This window comes from Rhipicephalus sanguineus, chromosome 1 (assembly GCF_013339695.2).
Source record: "Rhipicephalus sanguineus isolate Rsan-2018 chromosome 1, BIME_Rsan_1.4, whole genome shotgun sequence".
Taxonomy (NCBI): domain Eukaryota; kingdom Metazoa; phylum Arthropoda; class Arachnida; order Ixodida; family Ixodidae; genus Rhipicephalus; species Rhipicephalus sanguineus.
This window is the reverse complement of record NC_051176.1, coordinates 74768552-74790693: the sequence shown is the minus strand read 5'-3', so window position 1 is coordinate 74790693 and position 22142 is coordinate 74768552. Positions and strand designations below refer to the sequence as shown.

The following is a 22142-nucleotide window of genomic DNA, read 5'->3' as shown; positions in this document are numbered from 1 at the left end:
TTGTCACAGGCAATCTGCCGCTGTCGCTATAGCAAAACGTGCACAGTTATTGTATACTGATCTTAACATGTGGGGCTGAAAACTGGTGCTCGCCACAGTTATTGAATGTAAACCACACTCCGTTAGGGAAATCTGGAAATAATAATCGAGAGCATGTGAGGAGCTTCTGATTTATACAGTGCATCTTGCGCCGATCGATAACAGTATCATTGTTGCTTGGTGAAACACGCTTACCAATAGCAACAAAACAAATACGCGTGTAAATATTTCTGTCGGCGAATCAGAATGAGTCCCATATTTATGTTTTGTTTTTTACCCTTAGCGGCCTCTTAATACCTATTTCAACGGCACAATACAATATGCACAGACGTACATATTGTGCATGTTACCGCTTTCTCATCTTCAACAGCCGCACTCAAAGAAGCAGCAGCCAGATCTCGCTGAAGATCACATTTATTCACGCAACTTCCGTGAACGTACATCACAATGCACATTGACATCAATCACATTTAATAGCCGTCGTCAGCAGCTACAAAGCTCACTTGAGTTATTCAGTGCACATCGGCGCTGCTGAGTACAGGCGGGACAAGTTAGACCAGTCAAGTGTAAGCAAAGCAGCATGCTAGTATCTCGATGTCAGCCGCGGCCGTCGTCCTCAGTTACGAGTGGCTCTCCTCTGCTTGACCGACGCGGTTCCCCATCCTCCGGAGAGGATGGGAATTTGATGCCACTCTTGAGGCTGAAGCTCTGCGTCCACTTTCCGGAGCCGCACCGCAATGTCCTCACCCGGGCCTGGCGGCCTCTCCGCCCTTTGGCTCTGGCGGGCTTGGAGGAACAGGGGCCACACACGAAGGCGCGAAAGTAGGCCTTGAACCTGTGTTACGGGCAATAAAATTGGAATTAACATCAACACTGCGACGACTGGAATACAACGCCTAATAAATATTTGGATACCGAATTAAGAAAAAAAGAAAGACGCTGCAGTTTCGCCGTGAGGGTAAAAGCAGTGATAGCGATTACAATACAGCGTTTTAGTGCTGGAGACCCCTAGCAGTTGGGTCCGTGCGATTTATGCGCCTTATTGTACATATTCCCACTTTCTTCTGCTCGTCAGCTGCACCCAAGAAAAACACAAAGAAACCCAAGCGCTTGCGTACGCAAGCACCTTGGGGGCCTCGGCACTAAAGCTCTCTAATGCAAGGTTCGGCAACATTTCGAGCCAGCGAGCCAAGTTTGCATGAAGCCGATACAGAGGGGGCCGGATGGCAAATCGGAAGGGGGGAGGGGGCAGGGGGGGGGGGCTTTGCACGCAAGGGTAACAATTCGTTGAATTTACATTATTTTATAAAATGCGAATAAAAATAATGTTAATTTCATGCACGCATGTCACAAGGTTTCAATCAACAAACATAGGCTGCAAGCGAATACCCCACATGAGGTCAAAACTGCCAAGTCGGCCTTCAGATTAGAAGAGACAAAGGAAGGGGCGTGGCGTTCTGATACTGTGCCGGGGGCCACATGCGGTCCGCGGGCCGTCAGTTGCCGACCTCTGCTCTAATATGTAAGGCAACGGCACAGATGCTCATATTATCACCGGCCCTATATATTGCGGTAAAAATTAGTTTACTAACAAAGTTGAACATGGCCACTGGCACGTGCAGTTAAAGAAGAACACATCTCACTCGATGAGAGCGAACACTTCCACTTCTTTTTACGTTGCTGCGGTGAAAATCGCAAACAGAAGCGAACATGCGCATAGCGTTGCCTCCTGCTTCCAGGAGTTAGCGCGACCTCCAACATTAGGCGCGCTGAGACAGCGCGCACGCAGACACCTCTACTTGCACAGCATTTGCTTCCATGTCCAGCTTTTACGCACTTTTTACGACTGTTGCTGCGCGGAGAAACGGCACTGCGGCACTGCCACTTTGACTATCGTAATAGCGGCAGTGGTTTGAGGACCGGAATGACGGTTACTTCTGAAACACATAAGCGAGCACAGCAAAACGTCGTTGAGTGCAGAGGAAGGAGAGTGAAAGAAGAGAACAGCAAGATGAGGCCACCTTCTTTTGAAATGAGCACCCACAACGCCGATAGCCAGGCTGGGGTACCTCTCTCTTCATTAGAGAAGCCGGTGGGTGCCCGGCGGCACTGGGAATCGAACCGAGCATACCTTCCGTAGTGGAGGCAGACGCTGTAACCACTCGACTGTGGCACTGCGGACTAAAGGAGAAGACACGCACTTCACCTACGGGCCATTTTCACCTCGCGCTACCCTGCCACCCTCGCTGTCATTCCGCTATGGCACACACATCTCAAGACACATGCGCCCTCTTATCCGCGAGAGCTAATCTGCTACCCAAACGACACACTACTCGGTGTGATCAAAGAAAAGCGTGGAAGGAGCCAGCGCGTTCGCGCGTTGTGCACGAGGCGAAATGGGATTCAGGAAGAGGAGAGGTTGAGGGAAGAAAAAAAAGCGTCTTTTTCGCAAGATCTCCTTCTCCTGAATCCTATTTCGCCTCGTGCGTGGCGTGCTAATGCGCCGGCTCCCTTCCACGCTTTTCTTTGATCACAAAGTGTACCGTGCTCGCCGCGTGACAGCATCTTATCGCACTAGTCGCGGGAAAGATTACGGTAACGCCGGCGACAAGTTTTCGCTCAGAGTGTGCCTACAATCGCTATCGATACACTCGAATGTAGCTCAACACCTTCGATTTGGGGATTACTGATGCCACATGTAACGACACAGTAGTAGTAGTTGGGGTTTTACGTTCGAAAGCCACGATATGATTTTGCGCGACGCCGTAATGAAGGGCTCTAAAAAATGTTGACCATCTGGTTTTCTTTAACGTGCGCTTACACCTCAGTGCACGGGGCTCCCGCATTTCGCCTCCATCGAAATGCGGCCGCCGCCGCCGGGATTTGATCCCGCGACTTTCGGGTCAGCACTCGAGCGCCATAACCACTGGGCCACCGTGGCGGGATATGTAAGAACGCAATCGCTGGAGTATTCAACTACAAATTAACGGTGCGACAGCCTGCAAAGAATGGTCAAATGCTAATCCATATCCGTATCTATTTTCTGCATTCACATTTTGAATGCCACGTTTGCAGTTCGTATGCATTAGAGGGTAATCGTAGATCCATGGGAGCGGCCCTCTTTCAGCATTGTGTATAAGTAGGCTCACCATAATGACTAATGATACCGGTGTCACACGGTAAGCTGCTGATCGCGATTAAGCTCGATTGAGATCAGACTTCTCAGCAGTAATTGACTTCCTTTTACGTTTTTGTAAATGAGCCATTCACGATAAAAAATTTGTTCCGGATCAGGCCCGATCTTAATCAAAAGCGACCGTGTGACACCAGTATAAAACACATACAGCAGCGCATGCCTTCAGTGGGTCTTCCCCTCTGCGTCACCTTTGATAAAAATGGTAGAATGGTTTACTTGTAAAGTTATGGTTTCATTAATACAGGGCAAACACATGTAAAGAGCTGTCCGCTCTTTGCCGAACCCTTGCATGTTCGCACTTCATTACAAAGTGAATAAACACCAAATCAGGCAAATCGCGCAAATCGCTGCACTACCAAACCACTATATGCTTAGAAGGAAACGCGTTCAAACACCTTACACGACTACAGATTGCTAACTAACATTCTTGTAGCGCTTTAGCACAACCACAAAAGAAAGGAACACATGTGTTCCTTTGTTTTGTGATTGTGCTAAAGCGCTACAAAAATGTCAGTTAGCAAGTACGAACTCGCCCAGACACATGTTCTTCTACAGACTGCTGTATGGGGTATATCGTCCCAAAGCTTTCATTGCTATGAGAGAGTTGGCAGTGGAGGACTCTGGATAATTCGACCACCTGGGGTTGTTTAAAGTGCACTGACACCGCGCGGTACAATGACATCTAGCACTTCGCCTCCATAGCAGTGCGACCGGGATCGAACCTGCGTCTTTCGGGGCAGCATCCGATTGCCGTAACGACTGCGCCACCACAGGGGATTCTATGATTATTGGTTCGAGGCATGGTGACACAGAGCGACGTCTTCGGAAATTTCCATTCCACTGCCCTTTTGCGTGCGTTCTCGATGTTGGACCCCCACGCTATGAACTGTATTGAACCTAGTGCATTTATTGAATAATCGCTTATTTAAGATAAGGTATGTCGTGTGAAACTGATATCGCTATGCCTCCGCGAATATATGCGTGAAATCGTTCAATAAATATTTAGCGTCATTTAAGTCGCGGTCACTGCGGCATGTGGCGCACTAACTCTTCCGTTTTTAACACGAAACCATTGTACGCCGGGGTCCCCCAAGACTTAACTGACGTATTGCAGTATGGCAGATAGTTGGGCAAGTTGGTATGTATCCATATTTAACTTTTTTAGCGCGCACAAAAGGCGAGGACAAGAAAGAGACACACGAGCGCTAACTCTCAACTGTTTATTTTTGAAAGGAACGATACATAAAAATACCCATAAACAACTATACGCTCGTGTGTCTCTTTCTTGTCCTCGTCTTTTGTGCGCGCTAAAAAAGTTTAAATATGGATTCACTGACGTAGTATCGGAACAGAAACACGTCAGCAAAATACAGATGAAAAAGAAACACCAGAAGAAGTTTTGTTGATTTGATTGGGCCTGAGCGTCGAACCCACAAGCTCTCGGTCCGCGCCGATAATTCCGGGAAACTAATCAACGCGTCACCGACACTTGTGCATGAGGCTTCACAAACGCACTTTATATGTCTCTCACACCTTCTCCATTTCACAGTCATAATTCTTGGCGGGGATGGTGTCGCCGTCTTCGATCAGGGACGTGAAGTACTATAGCATGACTGTGGCATACGAAGCTAGCTCCGGCAATGCGCCGTTGCTCTTTGCCGGAGCTAATGTCGGAGGCCACGTCATGAGATTAACGAGCGTCGAAAGTGAGCGCTTCGGTAGTTTCAGCTTTCGGTGCACCGGGAACGGAACGTATTCCCGCGTTCACAGCTCCAGCTACGAACATTTGCGTCCCGCGGTGCTCAAGCGCAGTGTCGTAGTGTATGCGTGAGCAACAGGCGTAGGTTACCCTAGCTAGCTATTAATGGGGAGCGCGCACATTTGGCCTTTATCTCATCAAACGACGACGCTATGAATGAGTACATATCTATAGTACCAGCGTTATATGCTTTCTGATGCCATCTTCGTGCGGGATTCAGCATATGATGTGTCCAGATGTATGTTAACTATTTCAGCTACCACAAGGGTTAAACCATAATCTTTGGCGTTAGTCGTCGGGATCAAGATGTGCCACTAGGCGTCAACGTAGGTGCGTCCACGTCAAATGGTGCTATAGCAGCCAAATACCAACAGACATTGTGCAAGCTCTCATACACCAATGTACAATAAACAATGACGGTCCACTTTCTTGTTAAGCCCATTCCCTTGAAGGGGGGATGGAACATGCTTTTTTGTTGTTCACGGTCACGTACCGTGCTACGTCTTAAGCTGTGCATTGGAAACGATACCTAGCCAAATTGGCCGTTTTAGGGCCACGATCCTCCTTAATACTGCCTGCATCTAGACGGTACTCCATTAGGGTGTAATGAGGTGGGTGTAATAAGATTCTGCGTCCTCAATTTTACTTCGTTACAAATTTATGTGGGATAAAGGAGGTAAATTCACTACCTGACGCCATTCGTCAAATGGAGTTCACGAACAAAAAACTCCCATCTCACGTCTCTGGCACGTTTTTGTCTATATTTTCCGAAGCTTTCTATAATGTCTTCAGTGCTGGCGGGCATATACGTCGCTGTGCGGGGGCAGGGGAGGGGGGAGTAAAACAGAGAAATAAAAAAAATAAACTACATGGAAGAGCCTGCGAACCCTCGATGTGGCCGATCGGCACCGCACGCATATTGAGTATACGCTTGTGTACAACATAATGGCTAGAAGCGGTATGCTTCAGACACTGAACAAAATCCTGTGTATAGATAGCCCGAAGAAAAAGATCTACGCGACTCTCCTCGAGAGGCCCCTCTGAACGGGTCCTGTATGCGTTCCGAGAAAAAGCGAGAGCACCCTTTGACCTTGGCGGCTGCAGCAGCTGCGGCCCGCCAGCCACCAGCTCAAGAGCAAGTCAAACGAGGCGCCAGAGGCGCTACCGAAGCGAAACTTCACGACGCATGCGCGCGCGAAGAAACCAAAACAAGAAAACAAGAAAGAAACGCGAGAACACAGTCGTTGAAGTTCCTAATTGCCCGCGGCGGCATGATGCCTAAGCGGAGCCGTCGCGGTATTCGCCACATCGCACCTTGGCTGACGCCACTTATCAAGTGATCTGCTGTGTCGGCCGTGTGTGCGAGTTTTGTGCTTGCAGCCGACTGAGTTCTCGCCGCTGGATGTGAAATGCGTGGTTTGACAGCGTTATAGTAGTTATCTGGTTTGACGACAGTGCAACGTGCCGCACTGCGAGTGGGATAATTGCGACGGCCCGTCGACTCAAGCGAGAGCGCCGCTGTGTATTACCAAGCAGATGATGGGCACTCTGCGTGGTTGGCACATTCAGAAACAAAAATTGTAAGTAATACTTATGTTCTCTCTGTTTGCGCGTCTTATCGTCGCTCAGGAACCTGTAGGTGTCGTTCAGAGCACTTCGTCGCGTGAAAAGTGCAGTCAAAAAGAAAAAAAAAGTAATTAAGAACACATAGCGACGATGTGTGATGCGTGTTTTGAAATTCTTGTGAATATAGCTCGTGCTTCGCACGACCAGTCAATCCACGCACGAGTGCGCTCTGAAAAAGGCGTTTGCACGATATAATTTTCTTGCTTACGAAAGCATGAATGAAGCAGAATGCTTTCAGGCAATGTACACTAAAGCAAAAAGAAGGCTGCAGATATCACGTTATCATGTGATGAAATGTGCATAAAGGCCAACTTAGTTTTCCATTTATTCTGTTCTCAAACTTCATATGTTTCTCTTGTGTACATATTGTGTACTTTGTGTACATATTTAGCTGCATTAAACATACTTTTGTTCATTCATTTCTTATGGGAGGTCCCCTGTACAGTCTGTTTACTTTGGGACCTCCCTCTGTATTTGTACAATCCCCAATTGTAACTACCATTATTACGTGCAAATAAAGAACTCTGAACTCTGAACTCTGATCCTTCGTCTCAGTGTCGATTTGTGCGCATTGGCGTGTGACATATCTGTGCGCTCTCGTTTTGCAGCATGTACCTTGGATAATGTGAACTACCCTGAACATCCTTCTGCCGCCATGCAACTGTGAGAACCCACCGAAGCACAGATTATCAGCAAGTGAGAAGACTTTTCGACAACAAGTTGGATTGCGCACTCTGCCTGTCTCCTGAAATACCATATTCAGGCACATATGCACTGTACCTTGATACATATGTATCAAGGTACAGTAAAATATAATGTCTAGGCACATAAACGTCATTATCTGCATTCATTTAGCTAGAAAAAATAAATCACGTTAAAGCGATATAATGAACGCCATATTATGTGACAGACATCTGCTAAGTGACTGTGTATTGTGAAGCACATGCATTTTATGGTTTGGAATGAATGAACGTTTATCCCAGCAAAATAAAAGAAATGCGCCTCGAGCTAAAAGCTACAATTGTAGCTTGAGAAGTGCATGAGGCACTGTTGAGCAAAAAAATAAAAGACAGAGCAGCAGAAACATGTGCACGTTGAAAGGCAAAACACATACGCGAACTGCAAAGTGACAAAATCAAAAAGGGTGAACAAAGAGCGAAAACAATGAAAACCAGAAAACAGTGAAAACAGAAAACAATGAACAGCCGTTGGACGGCATGGAAGCAATGCAATTTCATTAGTCACATATCAGCAGTGGAACTTGCCAAGGTTGCGTGTGCATATTCTTAGCCATTAGGAGATGTGCAAGTCTAATTTATTTGCATTGATACAAGTCAGTTGAATCTGTTTTGAACCACGTTGCTGACTCACCTTGTTTATTCCCTCTCGTTATTTTGCTGTTTTGCCTTATGTTGCCATAGTTTTTATGATCAATACACAGTATTATACCTGGTGACACACTTTGACATGGTGAAAGTGCTGTTGTTGTGTCCAGGCCTCATTTTATACTCATAGAAGTGCACTGGGCTTTTTTTTTGCCATGAATCAATACCAAGTTGCCCAATCTTCACTCCTAAACAGAGTAGCTGCGGTTGATCAAGAAGACCTTACCAACATTCACACCCCTTTTAAAGTGGACTTGTAATGATTACTTTACTTACATCAAAAACTACCCGAATGATGGTAAACATGACAAGGGTACACTTCTGGTGTTGTTTCGTATTTTTTTTTACTTGTGTGGATTTTTCGCCCTGTGTAAACTAAGTGAAAAGCTCACAAGGAAATATTAGCAGTATCTCAATTTTGTATTTATTTTGTATTTTGTCAAAACGTCTGCAATAAGGATAGTCAAGTGCGAGTCTGGTTAAGACATTCATGGTTAAGGCAATCATTTTAGGGATACAGAAAACTTTATGGGCTTCTTTCTTGTGTCAATATTCAGCAATAAACTTCTACAAAAGCAGCAATACATGCTCGCCCACCTGTTTGTGCTCAAAACAGTCTACTGTGGGCATGAGCGTCGGCAGGATTTTGTCTTGGGGGGTGGAAGCTGGTGTAACATAGCGGCCGGGTAAAGGGGAGAGCACTGGTGTAGCTTGGGTGAGGCCAAGTGCTGGTGTGTCTTTAGGGGGAGGGGGGGGCAAGTGCCTTCATTTGGAACCCCTTGCCAATGCCCACGATTGCGAGAACAATCTGCGGTGCCTCACTATACACTATGTAGAACATCTCGTACATCTTACTACATTTGAGCAAATACTGGGATTGAGGCTGAGCGTTATGCACAATTCTGTGTGCAACCTTTCCGATATCGTGTGCATTTTAAAATTTCGGATTGTGTTAAAAAGAGGCTGAGTGGAGCCAGCGTTATTCAGCAAACTTAAGTCCTAACAGGACAGTTGGGCGAGTTGGTGTATGCTCGTCGTTAAAGAAGGTGCGAAAAAAATCACAACACAGAGAAATGAATGGGACAGGACGACGCGCTACTAGCAACTGAAGTTTAATCGAAACCACAGAAAGATATAAACACACAGTACAAAAAATTACAAGAAATAATAATCACACATCCACAGAAAGAGCACGAACATGAATAAAAAAGCCAGTTGTTAGCAGCGCGTCGTCCTGTCCCCTTCGTTTCTATGTGTCGTGGTTTTGTTTTCGCGTTTTGTTTAACTATGAACTTAAGTCCTGGCTGTGTTACAGCCTCTATACACGTGTGGTCAATTTTTATTCAACCTCATGACATATCAAGTCCTAATGTGCAAAGCCGCCAGTCACTATATAAAAGAGAATTTTGTTCACTCCATGTGATTGCGAAATTCCAAGTTGACTTCGCAGCCATGATACTTGGATTAATTTTCAATGGGGTAATTATGCATAAGCCATAAAGTGAGGAATTAAGGATGCAGAACTTAAGAGTTGCAGATGGCACTGGCTGGCATGAAAACATTGAAACATAGCTGTACTAATTATGCATATTTGAAGTACTGGTATATCGCAGTCGTGTTATTATGCCGACAAGTTCGCAAGCACACGTCCAGAAATTTACGATGGTTTTCAGATACTTGTGAGTAAATATGTACAGCAATATGTGAAGACAACCTTGTCATTTTGTGGGCATTGCTGAATGCTTTTATGAATTTTGGTAAGTGGACCTACAGTCAACACTACAGATCTATTTTCGTCATTTCTACAGGAAACTTAACTGCACAATCAAGAGTGACATGTTTTGATGCCATATGGCAAACTAACGCAACAAAAACCGTACAACCTGCCTGTCTTCACGGTTGCATATTTCTCAAAAGTGATACTAGCGTTTTGTACTAATTTAGTTGCCTTCATGTGTAGGCTGACACCAAGTTTCTCGGGTATCCCATTTCTTTGGATTGTACTTACATACTGGCACGCTGAAGTGCACATGTCAGTGTGCATTATGATATGATTTTACACCCCACTTTCATGTTGCTCTACTGCTGTGATTTATGTATAGTGCTCAGATTCTACTGTACATGTTGTTGCACGTGTTCAGTATTGGGAGTAGGTTGTGTACGCCACGACAGAAATATATATATCCTTACATTGACATGTGACTGCTACTGTTTTCATTCTAATAAAATATTGCAACCACTGGTTCTTGTATCAATTGAAGTATGACTGCTTGTCGTGCATAGAAATGAAAGAAATGAACTTGTGCATGGAAAACAAATTGCTGAAACACTGCCTGCTCAATGTAACTGCTTGTGTTTTATTACCAAACGAGTTGAACAGATGATGCACGCATTATGACACATTGTAGAGGACAGATAGACAACGGAAAGTTAGGCAGAAATCAATGTTCTAACGTATATTGAGTGATCTTTCATCCATGTTAGCATAATTGATAGTGCCTGCTGTATAAATGAAGTTTAACATAATGAGCAGGTAGTCGAAGGAGTACACATATGATAGAGTTTTCCCAGTTTTTTTTGAATATTTGCTACAGTCCTCATCTTTCTGTGTTATGAATGTGAACTTCATAATTGCGAACAAGCCAACCTGTCTGCTGCTGTGAAAATACCATACTAGTAATTCAAAAGAACCATCATTTTCTGAATAACCGCTGTTTCACTGAGGAAGGCGGTAATGCCTATTTCTTAATTCGTACTACATCATCTGTGCTAGAGGAGGGCCAAGTACACATGGGCGTTCACAAGAGAGAACTGCAGGCACATTAACTTTTTTATTTTGCAGGGGACCTGTCACTGGTAAATTTGGGGAGGTTGTGCTTGACCTTGGGGCAATCGTCGGGTATTCGCTTTAACGCGGAGGCGTGATGCCTAACGAAGATTAATGAGTAAGATATTAGGTAGTCTTCGACTATGAAAGCAACTAAATAGTGAATATGAGTTATAGAGGACCACTGCATGCCGCGCTAAAGAGTGCATTGCGAATAAGCGCTAATTGTGGCAACAGATTTTCGTTCAGCTGCTCAGAGCGCGCTGCTGCCCCTGCGTGCAGATCGCGGCAGTACGCGCCCATTAAATGCACTTAATGTAGGCGCATTACAATGTCCTTGTAATCGGGCATCTGCGTGTGTAACTTCCATATGAGAACGCAGGCGGTCTTCGAACCGCTCAGAACACGCTGCCGCATCTGGACGCGCGCAGTTCGCGGCTGCAGAAATAACGAAAATTGCTCCACAGCATACGCTCATGGAATGCACATACGTTGGCTCATCTGAAGATACCTTTGTCACGCTGGTATTCACGAATTTAGCGCGAGCGAAGAGGGCACACGTTTATAGTTTTTCTAGCGGCACGACACGGTGAACCGGAGAATTCGGAGCCGAGGGTGTTTGCGTCGATCGGCTCGGCCTGCATGACGCCCCACAAATTATGTATTGACCTTCCGCAAGAGCAAACACACGCCGATGGTACAAGAACAGAAGTTCGAAGTTGTGCCGACGGGTTACCAGCCGCTTTGTATATACATTGGTACATATATATGCCCATGAAAAAAGCAAGCTTGCAAGTGGTGGCGCTGTGGTGTAATGGTTATAGTGCTTGCTTTGAGTGCGTGTGGTCGCGAGTTCGATTCCTGTGTCGTGCGTACTTGTATTCAAATGTCACGGTTGTGCATAAATAGTTTGATGTCCCTTTTCTATCATGTCCTAGTGATGAAAAGTAGCGGAAATTGGCCGGTAAACGTCATGTAGTGCCTAAAATATACTCTTTTTTCATTTCGCGACCGCTCTAAGGCCTCGTATAAAAGGAGGCTTTAAAAGCTCTCAAAAGAAGCAGAAAAATTCTCAATGCGCTCTGTTCAAGCCCCCAAAATGGGTTACACAAAAACACCAACTTTACCTCCAAAAGGAGGCTTTGAAAGCTCTCAAAAGAACCAGAAAAACTTCCAATGCGTTCCGTTCAAGCCCTCAAAATGAGTTCAGTAAAAACACAAATTTACCTCCTTATTTCCGTCTAATCACTCCCTTAAAAAAGGATGTAAATAAAACCTCCTTTTGAAAGGGTTTTGCGTAGTACCTCTTGCATGCACGCTATGTCTCGAGCCCGAAACTCCCTAAAAGGCTCAAACCCGTTTGCAGTATGAAGAAAAAAGGCATTTTCATACTCCTCCCGATAACATCAGCTCCTATTAACTATGTTGAATTCTCGTGACAGCTGGAGAAAAAAAATCTAATGACTCCATAAGACATCCGTAAATCTGTCTCTTGCACGACAGGTAGAAAACAAACAACTGCAAGTAGAAAGTATTTTAAATGCCAAGCATTTCATAGCGGACAAAAGGCACTTTGATTGCTTCTATCTATCTACCTAACCGCCTATGTCCTGGCGTTTTCGGGGTCGTCTTCTTAACTTGGTATGTACCAAAACTGGCAGAGGACATGAGTGCATGCAAACTCAATTCGCAGGTCATGGCATGAATAACGTGACTTCCTGGTAAGCCCATGATATGCACGCAACTACTCAAAATACGCAGATACGCCGATCCACGCCATAGCCCTTGGCTTAAAGCAAGAAAGAAAAGAAAATTGGGCATAGACTGATACTCGCTGAAGGTGGTGGCGGTGGCGGTGATGTTGCCACAGGCTGGGTTAGCCTGGCAGACCTGACCGGCAGTTGCTCCGCCTGAGTGACTCTTTCCGTGCAGTATGTCTCACCATACATTACTTAAACCTGCCTCTCGCAGAAAAGGCAAAAGTATAGCAGCCAAATCCTTACGAGTCTTCCGCACACCTTCAGAAAACACGTCTTCATAGCATCCGCTGGGAAACCCTCGTTTCATCATATTGTTCATTAGTCTATCTCTTCCGGAGCAAAGTCACTTACAGGACCAGATTTAGTGGTCTACATCCCCAACTTCGTTGCACTCGGTGCACAACGAGGAAGGAGCGTTTCTTTTACTTTAAACGATCATGCAAGAGTGTAGGCCGATCGTGTAGGCTCTATACAGCAGAGTTGACTCGGCGCGGCTAAGTCCTCTTGTGACACAGGGCTGGTGGGGCGATTTCGATAAAGAACGAAAATATCATCGAATTGTCTCTTTTGGTAGTTCCTGATTGACAGGAGCTCTGACGGTAGGTTGTCTTGAAAGTGCTTCGTTAAGGCATCTGCTCTTTCGTTGTCTCTGATACCAACATGCGAAGGTATCTCCTGCAATGTTGTCTTGATGTCGTTTTAGGGGCGAAGTACCTTAGGGTGTCGGCGTGCATCGTGCATCGTCGTCTGCTGTCGTGACGGTCCATTTGCTTGAGCGCAAGTGAGAACGCCACCGCCTCAGCACTCGCCGTGTGGCGAGAGAGAGCGAACGGCGAGCGTTGACTATGGAAACGCATTTCCTGCGATGAACGCTGAACTACCGGTTCGAAAAGAACGAAAACGCGCCCTCGCCAGCAAAAGACAACGCAGGCGCAGGCAGCGTATGCTAGCAAGCTTCTTTATTGAAAAAACGCAGCCTACACGTTAACTAAAAGCGGACTGCGGGTCTCTGTGTCTAATCTTTCTTCTGTCTCTTATTACCCATTAGCACTGACTTTGCTGTGGCAAACACTGGCGCACACTGCATGCTTCGCCCCTCCACACGTTTCACGTTAGTGGAGCTGAAACACTCTTCCGTACATGCTTCGTTCCTCCCCTAATTTTTGGTAGCGTCTTTCAGTGGTGCCCTCGAAAGAGTTGTTGCATTGCCGACTTAGAGTCGCAGAGAATTACAGCTCGTTGGGCGGTGTAAGGTTCGGAGAAACCAGCGAGCCGGGGGAGGCCGTTGGTGCCTATATGCCCGCGATGTCGCCCGCGCCAACAGAGAGAAGGCGCGGGGCTTGCAGACGGCGGCCACCGGGGCAATGAACAATGCCACCATTACTCGACTACAAGGTCAGCCACCAGATGCAAGTTGGTGCTGAGGGAAGACAGTCGGTGGGGCAACTCTCCCGTTATCACGGAAAAACTCAGAATGTCACCCCTCCCCTTTGGTAAAGCCCAATCCCCGCAGGTGCAGCTGCATGGACGCTAGGAATAGGCGTGCCAAGGTTGGCGGGACCGCGTGACTGCATGCGGGGAAAGTAGATGCTCAAAGGCAGACGAAAAAGCTTGACCTTGGGAAGAAGGGCAGTCTGGTCTGAGCGGTGTTTGGGCTATGCAGTGCTCGGGTCCCCCGAGGTTGGACGATGTCCAAAGTAGCCGGCCAGAAGTTGTAAATACCTTGTAAATATGTTGCTTTTTTGTAACCTTTGCTGTATATAAAACTACTTGCTCCACAATCTCGAAGCCTCTGACTTGCAAGTCGCCACAACGACCGTCTCTGACGGGGCACCTCGAGTGTAAAAACTTCACTAGCCTGGTGGTCAGCCTCTGGCTGAATCGCGATCCTCGGATCACGGGTGAGGAACCAACTTTAATGGCGGGTCCATTATTCACCTTGCGAAGAGCAGCAGTAATAGCTTTGCTCTCTGCAATTGCTGTAGAGACTGAGTTGTCGAAGCGGCCAAACCATGAAGCTCCAATAGATCGAATCCAATATGTCGGAGCACAGCTGTTATTGTCGATACTGGTGGAATGGTCACTGTGTACGTGAAGATAGCTGGAATGCTTCAGCTCTAAATGCTCGAGTACGAAGCAACGCGATTCAGTAAAAAGTGTCGATCGTTTGAATTGCAGCCCAGGTATACTGAGGTCGCAAATAACGCCTTCGAGCATCTAAGGCGGGTCACTTTGCTCCCTTTTTTTTGGGGGGGGGGGGGCTTTTATTACCCAGGATATCTAAAGTATTTAGCGCCGCAGAGAGATGCGATCTGTGCATGGTGCTAAGTCTTCGGATGAGGGCTTTTAGAGTTAAGGACTCACCCAGTCGTAGAAGTTGGGTCAGTATTGCTGGGGATGCTAGATGACGTAGTAGTAGAGACTAGGCCTCGTGTAAGATTCTCTTGTTTGTGGCTGCCTGCGGAACACAGGCGGAGGTCTTTCCGGTGTAGGAGCTTAAATCATTCATATTGGGTCTCTGATGGACACATGATTGGCGGTTGGTAAAGTACCCGGCTGGTCAGTAGGGCGCTATGAAATACGATCATAGACTGGGTGATTTCCCCAGCGCATACCAACGAGTCGCTTGAGGGCCTCAAGTCGATGAAATGATATTTCTGAGAGTTACTTCACAGTTTTCCGCCATGATAGCTTGTTGTCCAAGATTACCTCTAGGAAACGGGCACTTACTTGTAGCCTGTCGTATTGGCGGCTTCCCTAGTTCAATTGCAGCCGTATGGCATTTTGTTCTCGCCTAGGAAGTAGAACAAAAGAGGACTTCTCTGATGCTAATGACAGACCGCGTGTTGACAGGTGGGTCTGAGTGGATAAAATTGCTTCTTGAGCTATTCGTACTAGCCGTTTGTGGCTGTATCCCGAGACCCCGATGCCGATGTCATTGGCATAGATTGACATTCTCAGTTGTACGCTCCGACAGGAAACTGCATTTTGCAGACCTGCCAGAGCAACGTTGAATAACTGAGGAGAGAGGACACCACCCACCGGTACACCGCGAGAAATGCTCCTCGCCTCACTAGCAGCGTCGCCGAAGCGAACGCAAATGATACGGTTGCTGAGAAAGGCGCGCATGAACCCCGGAGTATTGCTCGTAGTTCACATGCATCGCTGTTGGGCGATAATATACCTCTGTGAAACGTAGTCATAGTCCTTGGAGATGTCCATGAATAGAGCAAGGGTAGAAATGCCGTCTTCTGGGTGGTGTTCGATGTGGCTTACAAGGTCTAATATACTATTCTGAGTGCGCAGTCGCAGTCTAAAACCAGTCATGCATGCCGGAAGTTTCCTTTTCTGCTATAAACACTAATTCACCCGGTGACTGCTTTCCATAAAATCGATTCCCACAATGCGTGGGATCTGCCGGAATTTTTCGTTTGTAGAACCTTAATTCTATTGATTACTGAGTATTTATATGCGCGTGCGTCGCGGAGCCCTGGTGACTGAATTTGCGCCTGCGTCTGAATATATATACTCGCGTAATTGCACGGCAAACCACGCGATCACATTCTTTACGGGCGTTGGTGAGCTCAAGAACGATCGATGGACTCCAACTATTGAGATTCATCAGCGCAATAGGGCTGCTCTAGAACACTGATATGAATTAAAGGAGCCACATTCCCAAGTTTCATTACCCACTGTCGCAGCTCTCTGGAATGCAGAACGACGCTTGCACTGGGCGATATAAAGTGCTGTCGACCACGAAGTTGACCGTGCGGGCCTGCTGACGCCGAGGAGCACGTTCGTTGCAGAAGACTGCGGTCTCAAGGAGCGATGTCAGGGAGGTGTCTCCCGTGATTGTGTGATATCAAGGTGTGGGGTGGCGTAGAGGCGTGTAGCTGGTCCACTCGCTCAAAGACCACGTGGCATTATCATTTTACGAGACAATAAAGGAGCAACACTAGATGCGTTAGACTTAAAAGTACTGACACACATTCTCAAGGCTAAACTGGCTGTAGCTTTCTACATGCCTGCCTACAAAAAACACTTTCATGAAGCATGAATGCAAGCTCGGACGGGCTACGGGGTTGCATTGTTTGTTTTTTATTGAGGTAACATGCTTCATTTATTTCAATTGTAAACGAAACTACATAACGTAACTAGTCTCCTGGGACTCGTCGTTGTAGCCACAATGAAATCGCTATTACTAAGAGCAAACTAGCGCTACAATTAACGCCTTTATGGCGACAGAGTTCTCGGAACGTTAGCGCGCTGTTTTACCGAAACAAGGCAGCTTGCTTCGCACCTTTAATCCAGGCGTCATCAAGTGCGAGTGCACGTGTAAAATACAGCTGCCGTCAACGCTTTCGTGGTTCTCTTAGCCTCCACGAAGTAGAATATGCTCTTGATTTACGTCCCTGAAGTGTTATTCAATACTGTAGGTGCTAATGTTTTAAAACATGGGGTCTCATTTGCCGAAACCATAATATGATCACGATGCGCCCGGTATTGGGAGACACTGAATTATTTTCCACTATCTGATGCTTTTTGCGTGCACTTAAATAAGTACACGGGTGTTCTTGCCCACCGCTATGGCTGAAGTGCGCCCGCCATGGCCGGGAGTCGAACTGCCCTTAATCTTATATCTCAGTGGTGCGAATTATACCGGGTGTTCAAAGTTAAGCTTTATGGTTTTGTTAAAATTCAGCACTGGGAAGAACCTGAAAACGACCATCGCAGATAAGTTATGCATCCAGGGGGACACAAAGTGAGGCAGTAATTATTACTGTCAGCCGCCCAATGAACTAAGATTGAATAATAATGAATTTTCTAATGAGAGGAGCAAGCGGGCATGTTTGTATTGAAAAGTTGAAGGCAGTCGCGTTTTTACACAGTTCCACTTGGAAAAATTCTTATAGCATGTCTGTGCCCCCAAATATCCCGCTGCAAAGTTTAATTGCGGTTTCAATGATTGCGCATGCGAGACCGTGAGCTCTGGCACAAAGCTCCTCCCCGATGTGACGAGCAATCATTGCTGGCTATTATCACCTTGTGTATGCCTTCGACCCGTTGTCTGATTAAACGCCACACGCAACTGCCGCGGCACATCGGGAGGAGCTTTGCGCCAGTGCTCACTGTTTTGCATGCGTAATCATGCAAACCACAATTAAACTTTGCAGCGGGACATCTCGTGGCAAAGACATGCTAGAGGGATTCTTCCAAGTGGAACTGTGTAGAAGCGTGACTGCCTCCAACTTTTCAATTCAGACATGCCCACTTGCTGCACTAATTAAAAAGTTCATTCTTCAATCTTAGATCATTGGGTGGCTGACAGCGATAATTATTTACTTTGTGTCCTCCTGGATAAAAAACTTATCGGCAAAGGTGGTTCTGACGTACCTCCTAGTGCTTAACTTTAAGAAAACCATAAAGCTTAATTTTGAACATCCTGTGTACTTAATAGCTGCACGATAGCGCATATCCCGGCTGCTTGTATAGTCTCAAAGAATCTGCCTATTTTCTTAGCGAAAAAAAAAACATTATCCGATATTTTTTCCTCAGAACTCATTTGCGATAATTTCAATGTGTTGACTTGCCAACATTAAAAGGACAGACAACCACTCAGAGCACGAATTGAGACAACCCCACTAATGGAAAGATCGTCTACTGTATTGACTAAAACGAAGCCTGTTTTTCTCACAAAACGCGGATTTATATTTTTATTTTTTTCACTAAAGTCACGCAACACGACTTTTAGCGCCCCACGCGGGCAAAAAGTGAAGATTCATATGATCCCCATCGTGTGAACTTTTACTGGTGTACGTGGGTATTTGTCTCTATATTAGTGTTGAAATGCCGTACACATTTAACAGCGCAGCTCATAAAGTTGATCGTGAGTCCGTGCAAAGCGACCTCTTTTTCGTCCTCTTCTTCGCTCCGAGAACACGTGCGCCGATTTTTCCGGCGTGGGATTCAATAACTCTGATGGGCAAGAGAACTAATACAGAGAGAAAGAGATGCAAATAGAGATAAAGAAAAGGAAGAGAGGCAGAAATAGAAATACAGAGAAAGGAATAGAGAGAATGACATAGAAACAGACACAAAAGAGAGATAGAAAGAAGAGGGAGCAAGAAAGAAAGAGAATGAAAAAGAGAGAATAAAAGCAAGAGAGAGAAAGCGATATATATAGATAGAAACAAATAGAAAGAATTAGGAAGCAAGAAATAGAGAGAGAGAGAGAAAATGAAGAAATAGAAAGAAAGGTAGAAAGAGGAACAAATGGATAGAGACAGAAAAACACAAATAATTAAACACACAAAATAGAGCTAGGAAAAACAGCGAGAAACAGAAAAAGGAGAAAGGAAGAGAAAAATAAAGAGAAACATAGGCAGGCCGCCCCACTCCGCACTTCCTTCAGGCTTGGCACCACTTGCGAAGCTGCCGTAATTTTTTTATTACAATATTTTCTAACTTGAAAGGTGCAGATATGGGTTCATTTGTACTGGGCAGAAATATGGCGCCGCCTGCGCTTGACGTATGATCGTATTGCTCATGTTTTCACAGCTGAAGCAACTTTTTAGCCCCTTTCGTGACCCCAACAAACAGATGACGCGTCAGTCATAGTAGCGCTGCTTGGTAATTTCTACACGTTTGAGATGTTGAGTGTTAGCAGTGACGTTGATAGAGTTGTCAGCTTCTTCGGGGATATATCGAAAGTGCGTATTGAGTGTTTCGTTTCGTACAAAACAAAGAAGAAAAGTCCACGCATTCCGTGGATAGATAGACATGTAGTGCGCCTTTCACATCGTGCACAAAGCCTCAGGTGTCCTAAGGGCCCGACAAAACCCGAAAGTTTTCCCCATTTCCCTAAGTCAATGGAGCAGCTTTGTCTAAAGACCGACTCAGTGGAAAATTCTTTCAGGTGCAACGCTCTCGATGCCTTAAAGACAACCCTACAAAATTTTGGTATTCTGTCTTATAAAATGCAGATTCAACTAAGTCCATAACGGTTTATAATTAGGCTGATAATCCTCTTCTAATGTCTATTGTTCTATGAGTACTTTCAAACAGTTATTCTGGATAATCACAAAGTTCTTTCTTCTAAAAGTGGTTCGCACAGATCTATTCAAGACATTACCGGCATTCTTAATGCTGTTCTACATGTCGTGCTCAATCTATAGATATTAAAAGCCATCCTGGCCTTAATGGATTCCAAAATGGATCTCTATATCATTATTCCAGGAGATGGGCGCAGTACCTAACAATTATTTTTAATAAATCTCCCAGTCTTAGTGTGGCTACCCTTCATGGAACCAGCCAAGGATATTCTAGTGTTAAAATGAGGAAATACGCAGCACCATTGCGATGATCATCCCATTTATTTTACCTATGTGCATTACAAATGTTAGAAGACACTCACAAGCATATTACGGAATTTCCCAGCACATGAAACCTGTTAAACAGCAGGCAGCACGGGTTCAGACGTCGTTTCAGCACTGTAGCACAACTAATTGTATTCACCCATGACATCTGCGTTGATTTGGATATCAGATATCAGTTGGACGCCAACTTCATCTACTTTTCGAATATGTCAGACACAATGACTTATTTTAGGCTCCTGCACAAACTGTACGTTATTTCAGTAAACTCTGATCAACACGACTGCTCGTTTCTTGAACCTCTGTTCGGAGTATGTAGCCTTTGTTTTCCTTGATCCCACTGAACTCAATGTTTCATCAGCGGTTCCACAGCGGTCAGTGCTAAGCGCATTCCTCTATTTCCTATATATTGATGGCATGCCTACTAATATGACCTCTAAAGTTTGTTTGCACCCCGAGGACTGGGGCCGGCTGCATTTAGTAAATCAGAATATGTAACATAAACAAATTATTCGTAAATACCCTTCGTGAAACATTGGCAATTCATGAAGTATTGATCTTGATATGCCTAGTACAAATTATTTGTGCTTATCGGAATAATCTTGCTTAAAATGTCCTGGCGGGTGTGTTCAGATAAGAACGTTGGTGCATGTCCGTGGACCCTCTTTATTTTCCTAAAAAAAATATATTTTGCTGTCCGAGTTCCCAAGACCACCAAACCATTCTGAGTTTTGCGAAAAAAAAAACGCTGCCTTTGTCAAAAAAATTCGGAAGTCTGCGCTCGGCAGAACCGCTTTCGGCGAATTGCGCAAAAATGGAATTTTGACGACGTCCTACAGAGTAACTATTGTAGGTGTGAGTCTCAAAGTTTTTCTTGGCAAACTACGAGTAACGCATGTTTACAAAGTGTTGTTATGTTTCAGTTTTGTTGGCCGTAATTTATGGCGAAAAATCGGAAGGACGGCTCATTGCTCAATAAAGCTCTAGTTTTAGATTTTTTTTATTTGCGTCTCTAATACTCAGAATTTCTAACATTTTTCACAGCGTTTCCACACATTAGTTTAACAAATACGTTAAATAATATTGCCGACAATGATGGCAATCGCAGACCAAAAATGCATAAGTGAAGGCACGTCTCTAAAAAATGCAATATTTTGAAATTCAATTTAATAAAAAGAGCCACCTTCGATTCTTCTTAAACTCGCCAGAATTAAAGCCCAGCACGTGCTCTAACTTCACGTGCCAAAACATGTTGCACCATGTTTGTGAGATCGGAGTTACAAAGCCACCACATGTTCAAATTGACGTTTACGCGCAACCACTTAAATGAGCGAGCATGTAGGTATAGTTGAGGTTGTCGTGATTTTAGGTCTTAAATATGTTCTCTCGTGTTCGCGAAACATATATTGACAAAAAAAAAAAGACGAAGAGTTGCTTTAAAGTGCAAATCTGTACGTATGCATGTTTGTACTCGTCGTACTATTACAGTAGTATTGTTTCTGGCGAAAGCAGTTATGGGAAAAAGTTCGTCTAGATGCACACCCGAGTCGAGTTTTGGGATGCAACAGTTTCTTCAGCCCTAATGCACACAGGACGCGAGGCAGGCATCGAAGGAAGACTGGTTCGGCACAGAAAGTGTCCTGAAGTCGGCACCCACGATTTCCGCCGACGTCCGACAACGACGTTTCCCTTCACCGTCATCTTGAGAGGATAAATGTCTAATAAATAAATGACTAAGCTTACTTCCTCAGCAGCATTTTGGTCAGGAATAAAATTTTTGACAGGCAGAGATACATCTGTACATTTTACGACGATCTCTTCGAAGAGGCTGAAGCAGTTTCCAAGAAGGAGACAGTTTCTTCTGGCATAAGGCTCACGAAGAAGGTGTTATTCAAATCTTTTATTCTCTGAAAGTTTCTCTACGCCGCATCCCTACAGCGCATCAGCTTTCACGTCCGTCAGTCGTGCAGTCGACTGTGCGGCAGTCCTCTACTGAGCAGCCTATGTGAGTATTCAATGCGCTTCTTTCACTCCCCTGTGATTTATGGCTCAGTTGCACAGCTCACAGCGAACGTTTAGCGCTATCTGGATAAGCACAAGAAAAATATTAGCTATAAGCGTAACTTTCGGAGAATAAAAGATTTCAATAACACCTTCTTCATAGGTCTTATGTCAGA

At 45.3% G+C, this 22142-nt stretch overlaps 1 protein-coding gene across 1 annotated transcript in view; it reads right to left on the bottom strand.

Annotated features, from left to right (window-relative positions):
* Nucleotides 1–636: 636 nt before the first annotated feature.
* The window catches only part of LOC119400519 (tachykinin-like peptides receptor 86C), a 50872-nt gene continuing 29366 nt past the window's right edge, over nucleotides 637–22142 (bottom strand). Inside the window, exon 3 of the mRNA XM_049419014.1 lies at nucleotides 637–874. Coding sequence (XP_049274971.1) covers nucleotides 637–874 — 238 coding nt within the window. The remainder of the gene's footprint in view (nucleotides 875–22142) is intronic.